Raw genomic sequence first — 9,792 nt, 5'->3', positions numbered from 1 at the left:
CAGCAGCTTTCTGTGGCCTCATGACTTACTTCTATGATGCAACATGCATCCTATGGAGGTCACCTCCAAGTTTGACCTATGATACAGCTTATATCTTAAAAGAGACATTCTACAATTAAGTGGCATGTCTTCAATAAAATGATGTGTAGCAGCAACTCGCTGCTGACTTCTTAATTATCAAGATGCATGGATGCAAACACATTCTACAGTTATGTGAGCTATAATTTCTGTGTTCACAGCAGCTTGCTGACTTCCTCCTGATGCAGCAGGATTTTTTTGTAGCTCATAAATATGTTGTAATTTTTGTTTTTCTAAAATGTTCCTTTTTTACATCATAACTTATAGTGAATAACCCACTATTAGCAACTCTGTCTTTACATAGCTGTAGGCTTTTTTTATTCCTGAGCTGGCAGAAACAGTCAGCTGTAGGCGAAGGAAGTGGCACCTCAAGGACTGCAGTTCCCAGCATCCTGTGCGCCTGCGTCGTCTGATGGAACGTTCAGGTAGTCATGGCTGCAGATGAAGCTGTGCCAGGAATAAAGTTCAGTAGAAGCTGCGTGGCGGTCTCAGCTACCCGGATATGGACGTAGGTCTCTCTGGAAGAAGCGTGGATGTTGATTGGTCAGGACGGCAGGAGCGAGTCATGTTGGATTAGCGTTAGCAGAAGTCCCGCGAGGAAAAGCAGTTCACCACCTCACCTGAGTACTGTGGCCCCCATTTAAAAAAAAATGATCTCACGAAGATCACCTCTGGCCAAACTGTGTTAGTGTTCTATGTCTTTGAATAGGTGAGCAGGCATATCATTGTTGACTGTTTTAAGTGATGAGCAACCAGCCCATCACTCTTCCGTCTGTCTAATGAATTCTGTGTTTTCTTGTGTTTGTAATGGCCTGTGAGTGTGTAGCATAGCATGTTCAATAATGAAGTGAAAAAACAAAGTCCCCTCAGGAATTCACTACGTACGTGTTCTTTCTTTACAGCCCCTCGTGTGAACCTCCTGACCCAAAGACTGAGAACGACTGCAATATGGCAAAAAAGCAACAAAACAGATTTCTGCAACACATTCAAGGTCAGTCTCAGCTGTTGTTCACAGTGTAACTAGGTTGACTAATAGCATGCTCAGAATACCCTGTGCAGTAACACTTGAAACAGAAAAGTAAGTTTTTCCTTTATCAGACATATTCACAGTCTCCCCTGGTCGTCCCTGGGGCTCAGAGGAAACTCAGGCCTCTCTTCAGCAGTTTCCCATTTCTGCAGCCAGCTGCCTCTCCTGTCTGATTTGAGCAGAGCTCAACATGTACCTTTTCTCTTTGTCCTTTAAGAGGAGTTAAAGTGTTTTAACATTTTTTTTAGTGTTTTTATTTGTCTTATTCAATAATGTTTGTATGTGGTCATCATTATCTACTGCTGTGGCTCCCAGCTTAGAGAGACAAATCTGCATCCTCTCAGGACCCTGACATTGCTTTTTCATATATGTTTACTAAATTTCAGTGTTTACATATGTTTACATCATTTCAGTAATGATGTATGTAAAATGAATTTTGACAAACTCAGAGAAGAGACCCCCCCCCAACAATGAACCTTTGGTGCCCAGGGCGTAATCAACTACCTACTCTGACCTCCTGAGACTTGAGCTTTTGTTTTGAATGCATTTTTAGTTTCTCCCACTTATTTGGGATCAGCAGGTCCTGATAAGGGTAAAAGCTCAGCCTTTTCTTTGAACAGGAAGTATTTTTGACCAATAATTATATCAGAAAATCTCCTGATCTCTCAGTTTTAGATCAGATGTTTTTTTTGCCATGTTTTTCAGCATCAAATAAATTTACCTGAAATTTCTGTGAAAAATCTTTAACATATTTCTAAAGTATCCCATAAAAGGTATCCCTAGATTTCTTAAAATTTTCCCCAAATCTTTCTGTGAAACTTAGTTACAAAGCCTAAAAATTCCAATCAAAGTTTCCAGGTAAATTCCTGAAATTTCTTATCAAATTCCCCAAAATTTACAAAAACATTCCCCAAAATTAAATCAAAATGATGAAAAATTTCCCAAACATCCAGACAGTTCCCTGAAAATTCTGTAAAAATTCACAATCAAATTCTCTCATAAAATAAAAAATATTTTCCCAAATTTGCCAAGAAAATTCCATAAAACTTTAAAGCATATTCCCTCCAAAAATCAAATACAGAAATTCCCAAATTACAAATACATTTCTCTAAATTCCTTTAAAAATGCTAACCCCACACACACACACACACACACACACACACACATTAAAGAAAAAAAACAGACAAGTTCCTTGAAATTTCCAGGAACAGTCTGGAAAATATAAGAGCCCTCCATTCACAATTAAAAACCCCCACCCCACACCCAAAAAAAAATTTAAATCTAAAATGAAAAAAAAAAAACGTATGACTCTTAAGCAAATGTTCCAAATACATTTCCCCAAATTCCATGAAAGTGCCTGAAAATGTGCAAGTAAATCCCACCAAACATCCAAACAAATTACTCAAATTTCCATGAAAATGCCACAAAATTAAAGCAGATTTCCCCACAAAACTTTCACTGAAACTCTCCCAAAGATACAAACATATCCCCCAGATTTACTGTGACAAAACTCAAAATCATTCAAGCAAAATCTCCACAATATCCAAACAAATTTACTAAAATTTCCCTGAAAATTCCTGAAGATTCAATAGCAACTTATTTCCAGCATTTCATGCAATACCTTAAAAACTTAAATCCACATTCCAGACAATATCTTAAAAGTTTTAACACCTGAAATTATTATGTGTTGCAGTAAAGCCAAGATGTAATAACCTCCAAAGTCCCTGCAGGCACACATGAGGATATGTTCTGCCTTGAGGCTTAAAGAGAGTACAATTTCATGTGATTTCTGCATATGAAAAGATATATTTCATTCCTAAAGGGAAAATTCCTCAGGCAAAATTGCCAAGGACACATACAGTTCTGTGCAGCTTATTTGTTACGGTCATATCAGAAGTACAGGCAACAACAAACACAACGGTTAAGCATAGAAATATATAAACTGTAAATAAAATAAAAATCTCAAAAGGCACTTTTAAAGATGTGGAATTAAAGACTCGCCTGCTTTAAGTTTGCAGTTTATATTCAGGGTATACACGGTGTAAATGATTAGGGAGTTAGTAGATCTTAACTTATGAGAATCTTGTCTTAAGAAAAATCAATGATATGTTTACTGATGAGGTGTTTCATGAAACTACTGAAGGTTTCTGCCTCATACATCAGAGTAATCTAATCATTGAAAAGTGCTTATTCCAGGACCATGAGATCAGAAGTATAGTGCAGGTAAGCTGCAAATCCTCTTAAATTTTAATGCCATGGCCAGTAGATGGCAGCAGATTTTCTTCTTAAATCTCCCAGCTTCCACTGCATGGTCAGCCAGCCTGCACCGGTTGTACTCATCATTGGACATTTAAGGGGCTGTCCACTCCAGCCTTTTAGAGAGAAGGTAAAACCTGGGTGTATTGTTTTCCGTCCCTTTTTAGTTTTTTGTCTGCATTTTAGAATCTGATTGGCTGCCAGTTTTTGAGTGCCGTCCTGCCTCACTGAACATCTGCTTATAAAAACCTTTGATAAAGTCAAAGTTTCATTCTGTGGAAGCGTGCAGCAGAGTTTGATCGATGGGATTACTGAACAGGAAACTTAAACTTTGGATTAACTTTGTGGTGGGATATCAGTCCGTAAATTAGAACCAAGGCTCTAACTTTACTTCCAAAGTTTTTTTTGCTGTTTCTAAACTTGGAACAAGTATTTTTACACACCTTTTTGCACCATGGCGAATTCATGTCTTCAACTGAGCGGCTTTCTGATCAGCTGCCTTGGCTGGCTGGGCATCGTGATAGCAATATCCACTAATGACTGGGTGATGATGTGTAAATATGGTCTGAACACATGCAAGAAGATGGATGAGCTAGAAGCCAAGGGACCCTGGGCGGACTGCGTCATCTCCACGGGAATCTATCACTGCTACTTCTTAACTCAGATACTGGAACTGCCAGGTAGACACAGCTCTGTTACCTGTTTTTAATTTGTTTGAACCTTTATAACTTGTTTAATGCAACTTGTGTAAGATATGTTATGTGCACAGTTTTTTAACCTTTTTTTTGCAGTTTTTTCATCTTTCACAAAATAATAATTCAGGTTTTATGTGCTTTTTATAGCCTACATCCAGACAACTCGTGCCCTGATGATCACAGGCTCAATACTGGGTCTTCCTGCAGTGATCATTTGCCTCATGTCCATGCCTTGCATCAGCCTTGGCAATGAAGCCCAGAGCTCCAAGAACAAACGCACCATCCTGGGAGGAGTGCTTATACTCATAGTCGGTAAGAAGCTTTCACTCACTAAAATACAAAGAGTTGGTTAAAAAGTTTCATGCTCATATGCAGCCATTTAGGCTCCTTACAATCCTCCCCTCTGTGACCTCTTTTCACCCCCCACCTCAAATGCTTACAGGCTGCAGAGGGCGGAGGATGTTCAATAGGACTGTCTTCCTCCCTAGAGTAAACACATTTCCACAGTTAAACATTCCTGTTCCACTGAATCCATCCCACTCGATCCAATCACATTCCTCTCCTCCACCTACTCTCCTCCACACCCTGCCGTTCTCCTGAACCACATGGAAACACACTCCCTCTTCTGCCCGCTTTACTGTGCTTATAAATATTTGACAGGGGCTGCAGCATTTTCCAACGTCTGTGTCCCTCACATGAAATCTCTGCACCTGCGTCCGCTTTTCCACTGGCTGTTTTTTCCATTATTTGCACAAAAAAAGTCAAAGCTTCTGTTATCAGATTTTCATCAGTCTCTGAGACCTCTGCAGGGGATTTTTTTGGGTGTTTATGTGCTTGTTTCAAAGTGCCATATTGCCTATTATGCCTCTGTCTGGCAGCAAAACCATGCCAGCAGCTATTACTTTGAGTTTAAATGTACAAATTAAATTTTTTTGCCAACTGTTTCCTCTGAAACAGCATGTGGAGAACTATCAGTTCACACATTATTTGCAAATTTGATTATCACTCACTCTTGCGTTGTACATTTATGTTTATCCATTCTAATAGGGTGTGATTAATGAGGTCTATGCCACCCTCTGGTGCTTATAGACAAAAATCAAACATACTAGATAGGCTGCGTGAGGACACTGGTGTTTGTCTAAGACCATGCCTCTCGTCTGTAGTTCAAAGCAGAGCTTATGTAACACCATTTAGTCTTGCTGCTAACTAATATTATTGTTAACATTCTTTCTTCCAGTCATCCCACTGTGTTTAGTTTGAGGAATAAAAGAAAACAAAACTATAAAGAAAGTCTTCATTTGGAAAGCTTCTGTTATTTTTGCTCTACTTTGAACACTTTGGAGCATCTATGGATCAGTGTAGAGTTGGTTATCTTTGACTGTAAGGTCAGGGGTTCAATTCCAAGCTCCTTTCCCCAAGATGCTCAACTGCTGCATCAGTGGCGTGCTACTTTGAGTTAGTTAACACTGATGCTCAGGGGTGGAAAGTAACTAATTACATTTACTCATATTACACAGTGGTTTGTTGCACAAAGAGAGAGAATGGCTCCACATTACATACAAAAGCAGCTCTTGCATTTCACCTCATAATAAAGGTGTGTCTTTGCAAACTGTATTTTGGAGATTTTATATCCTCTTGTTGTAATAACACATCAAGAAAAGATCTTACTTACTGCACAACCCTCTTGGATACCACAAGGGCTACTCAGTACATCGAGTAACCATTTAATAAATAACTTTACACTTTCAACTTTTACTTGCATCCCCAGCCTTTTTATGTATTTTAACAATCAGAATGAGCTACTGCATGTTTTACATGCATTATTTTGCATTCAAGTTCAATTTCTAAGTTTTGGTTCTAATTTAGCTTACTTTTGGATTATCAATGATGCTTCACAGTTTCATTTTCAAATATGTGTTTCTTTCTTTACTATATTTTCAGACTGATTTTTTGCATCCCCAGTTGAAAATTCAAATATGAAGTCCTATCCTAGTTATACTTTCACATAGACTATTTTGTATACCTAAATTTAATCTCCTGACATTCTGTTCTTCTAAGTTATGCTTACATGATTGAATTTTTTGTATCCTAGCTGAATTTTCTAAGATCTAGTCCTATCTTTACTATGCTTTCAGACTGATTATTTTGCATCCCTGTTTAACCTTCATATATGTAGGCCTAATTCTATCTTAGCTAAGCTTCTATGATTGGCTGTTTTGCATCCCCAGTTTGATTTCATATTATGTGATAATATCTTAGCTTTGCTTTCAGACTGACTTTTTTTTTGCATCCCAAGTTGAATTCTCCTATATACAGTTCTACCTTTTTCATGCTGTTCTTTTGTATCCCCAATTTACTTTGCAAATATGCTGTTCTAACTTCATGTGACAGTTGTTTACTCCTTAGGATGAACAGCCTGTGCTTAGTTAATTTGATGTAAAAATGTTTGCATCCGGGAAGCAGGTGGCCTAGTGGTTAAATGTGCTCCCCATGTGCGCGGGCGGCCCGGGTTCGAATCTGGCCTAACGCCCCTCACCACATGTCTCTCCCCTACTCTTGACCCTGTTTCCGACTCTAGCCATCATCGTCCTCTATCTAATAAAGGCACAAAAATAAATCTTGAAAAAAAAAAAAAAAAAATTGCATCCCCATTCAATAAACATTGTATCTTCATTTAAATTGTAAAGTCTGTCTCTATAAGGCCCAATGTTTATGTATCTGGGATGAACTCTTTTTTGTCTTTTTCTCCACAGGACTATGCGGTATCGTGTCCACCATCTGGTTCCCTATCGGTGCCCACCATGAGCACGGCCTCATGTCATTCGGCTTCTCCCTCTACACTGGATGGATAGGCACTATCTTCTCCCTCCTGGGCGGGTCCATTCTCACCTGTTGCTCCTCAGACTCCTCCTCATCTCGCTCATACCAGGACAACAACCGGTTCTATTACTCCAAACAGGGTGGCGGCAACCCTCCAACAGCTGCTTCCACCAATCACGCCAAGAGCGCCCACGTCTGAGGTGGAAGAGTTTCTTTACTCTGATTGGATATGAAGAGAACTTGAATTTGTATATAGAGACATTTAGATTAGCAGCACATACAAACAAACAGAGGAGAGAGGCACACACACAAAGGCTGTTTTGTTGGAGCTCTTTTTTTTTTTTTCCTTGAAGGATTTTTGAATCAGAGCTCATCTTCCAGCCTCCTCATGTTAGGTGCGGTGTGGACGCTACCCACTGTTACATAATTTACAGCATCGTGATGAACTTCCTACACAAGAGCCTGAGGTCTTTATCACCAGAGGCCTCATGGACTCAGATATCAATCTTTTATATTTCTTCTATTTTTCTACTTTGATGCTACTAGAGATGAAATCTTGGAGTATAAATGTGTTTTTCTAATCATACACTATTAAGATCTGTTGCTTGGATGAGAGCAGGGTATGAATGAGCTGTGCTTTGAATCAAATGTGTTTTTGGCATTGTTTTTATGTACATTGCAGTTTGAACAACACCATGGGGAATCTGCCTCTCAATCAAGAAACAGTGATGCATTTTATAGCAACTGCAGGTTGACTGTAAAATAATGGGAGCATAAATGTTTGGGACAGCGGTGCTACAGTGTAAAGTATTGTCTTATTGGTGCTTACAGTAGTATCACAGTAATGACAAAAATATCCTAATCCAATCACATTTACACGACTAACTTGCTTCTTCTTAATTTTGAGTATTACTACTAAATAACCAAAAACAGCCTACTCTCTAACTTTACAATTTTAAAAGTTCAGTGAAATATTAGTCTTCAAAAGGTGTGTAGCTAAAAGTATATGTCACTAAAATGCACAAAATTAGTAATATGTAGAGTAGCTTTTCTTGAAGGAGTTGTAATGACTTGAATCACCAAAATGCTCTGAACACGAGTGGAGCCTGATGTGTTCGACTCTGTGCTGAAGCAGTATTAGCTGATTATTTATTGTTTCACTGATGTGCCATTGTTTGATTTTCTACAATAAAGACAAATGATTTAAAGCTGCTGTTGTTGTTTGCACAAATTTTATCTCACCTGTACTGTAATCTTTCTTTATCAAGTTGTAAAGTTTAAAGGTGATGTATCATACCGCTTTTTCACCTTTTATCCCAGTCCACTGTTATCTAAATGAAAATTTATTTTTAAATTTTTTATAGCACTTTTTCTGCAGGGAACCATTTTGGTCCCAAGAGTCTTAAGTGTGAGTTTTTGATATGAACCTGTACTGATCAAAATATTATAATAAAACAAAATCAATGTGGTTATACTTTATAGACAAATATGAGCTCCTAATAACTAAACCCCAAGCATTCAACTCTGCAATTCATTATTTTTTAGAATTTGTGTTTTTCTTGTTAAAATAGGTGTTCTTATGGCAAAAATATAAAAAAAGTTTCAAAAATTAATAAAAACTTTATTGATCAGATTAGGGCTGATGCTAATGATAAGATTTGATGTTTTAAAGTGGAAAAAATATGAATTTATATGATTTTTAAAGCACTTTTTCTAAAAGGACCCATTTGGGTCCCTAGTGTGAGTTTTTCTGGGGTGACCCCAGAGGGTTAACTTCCGACACAGACTCTAGATGTGTCCCTTTCAGCACAGATCTGATCCCAGGAAAAAGTCACACAGTGCTTGATCAGGTGAATATGGAGGGTGGAGGGTTTTTCTTTTAGAAGTTTAGGGACAACTTTGGCACACAATTTCGTCGTGTTGAATTTTTCAAGCAAAATTTGCCAGCTGTCTCTTAATCAGCGGAGACCATTTCTGCTCCCATTCTTGTACGTCGACGAATGTTTTCAGAAGTTTTTGATGTGCATGGACACCTAGAAAGTTCACGGTCTTGGACATCCTCTCAGCCTTCACTAAATCCTTGATTCTCACTGGTAGGTCAGGACAGAAAAGTGGGTTTCAATACCATTTCAATGTGTCACAAATGTCTGCCTGGGGCAAAAATGTGTAGGATATGCTTTTATTTCGAAGGATGTGTGTCTATCTTTGTCTTTATTCCATTTAGAGTCCAAACGACCTCTCTTTTTATTAAAAAGTTTTGGTTATGATTGAACATTTTCAGAAATTTGGTTGCAATTTGTCATTAAGAGGGTAGTGGTTGGTCCTGACTCCATGTCAGTTGAGAACCACATGCAGTGTTCCCCATACAGCTCAGGTAATATACCTAGCTAGCAGTGAGCTAAATGTGGGTGAATACCCAACCTTCACTGTGAATAAAAAGGGTCATTTAAACCAGTGGACATTGCAAATGGCACTGATGATTTTATTAAAAACTGTTTCTAATTTTTGAAACTTTCTTGCTGTCTGTAGCTTTGAAATGACAAAGTTGGACATTTTTTTTAATCAACCATTTTCCTAAAACCCCTCTAATAACTGCAGGGCTAACCAACTCCTTCATAATGGGCCAGAGTGTCTGCGATGGTCAGTAATAACCTGGAAAAATCATTTACAAGAACGAAAGGGATACCCATTTCACTGCAAAGATGTCTGTCCGACCAGTCAGATGTATTGATTTAGTAATTCACAAAAGAGTAAAAAATGTAACACCTACAGCAGCCCTGGTCTACCCTACACAGACTGTGTTATTCTATGAGTCTGTGGGTGCCCAGTGTGTGAATATCAGCTGTGAAAACATGAATTGTTTTCTATGCATCATTATCTGTAACGTGACTGAGCGACCTTGAGTAAAGTCAGGAC

At 38.3% G+C, this 9,792-nt stretch overlaps 1 protein-coding gene across 2 annotated transcripts; it reads left to right on the top strand.

Annotated features, from left to right (window-relative positions):
* Positions 1-586: 586 nt before the first annotated feature.
* Positions 587-8,088, top strand: cldn11a (claudin 11a). Of its 2 annotated transcripts, XM_041811932.1 has the most exons (5): positions 587-787; positions 981-1,069; positions 3,942-4,041; positions 4,204-4,368; positions 6,810-8,088. In XM_041811932.1, exons 3-5 carry the CDS (start codon positions 3,945-3,947, stop codon positions 7,073-7,075), a joined length of 528 nt encoding a protein of 175 aa, XP_041667866.1. In that variant the 5' UTR covers positions 587-787; positions 981-1,069; positions 3,942-3,944; the 3' UTR covers positions 7,076-8,088. The 2 variants fall into 2 exon arrangements, with proteins under 2 accessions (XP_041667866.1, XP_041667865.1); XM_041811931.1 differs by lacking the exons at positions 587-787; positions 981-1,069 and having other exon boundaries at positions 3,560-4,041.
* Positions 8,089-9,792: the final 1,704 nt, after the last annotated feature.

Source organism: Cheilinus undulatus, linkage group 18 (assembly GCF_018320785.1).
Source record: "Cheilinus undulatus linkage group 18, ASM1832078v1, whole genome shotgun sequence".
Classification (NCBI taxonomy): Eukaryota; Metazoa; Chordata; class Actinopteri; order Labriformes; family Labridae; genus Cheilinus; species Cheilinus undulatus.
Note: the sequence above shows the minus strand (reverse complement) of the source record. Positions and strands in the feature narration are given on the sequence as shown.

Coding starts and splice junctions, on each gene's coding strand:
- cldn11a (XM_041811931.1), top strand. CDS start 3,816: ATGGCGAATTCATGTCTTCAACTGAGCGGCTTTCTGATCAGCTGCCTT. Junction 4,042..4,203: donor TCAGATACTGGAACTGCCAG/GTAGACACAGCT, acceptor TGCTTTTTATAG/CCTACATCCAGACAACTCGT. Junction 4,369..6,809: donor AGTGCTTATACTCATAGTCG/GTAAGAAGCTTT, acceptor TTTTCTCCACAG/GACTATGCGGTATCGTGTCC.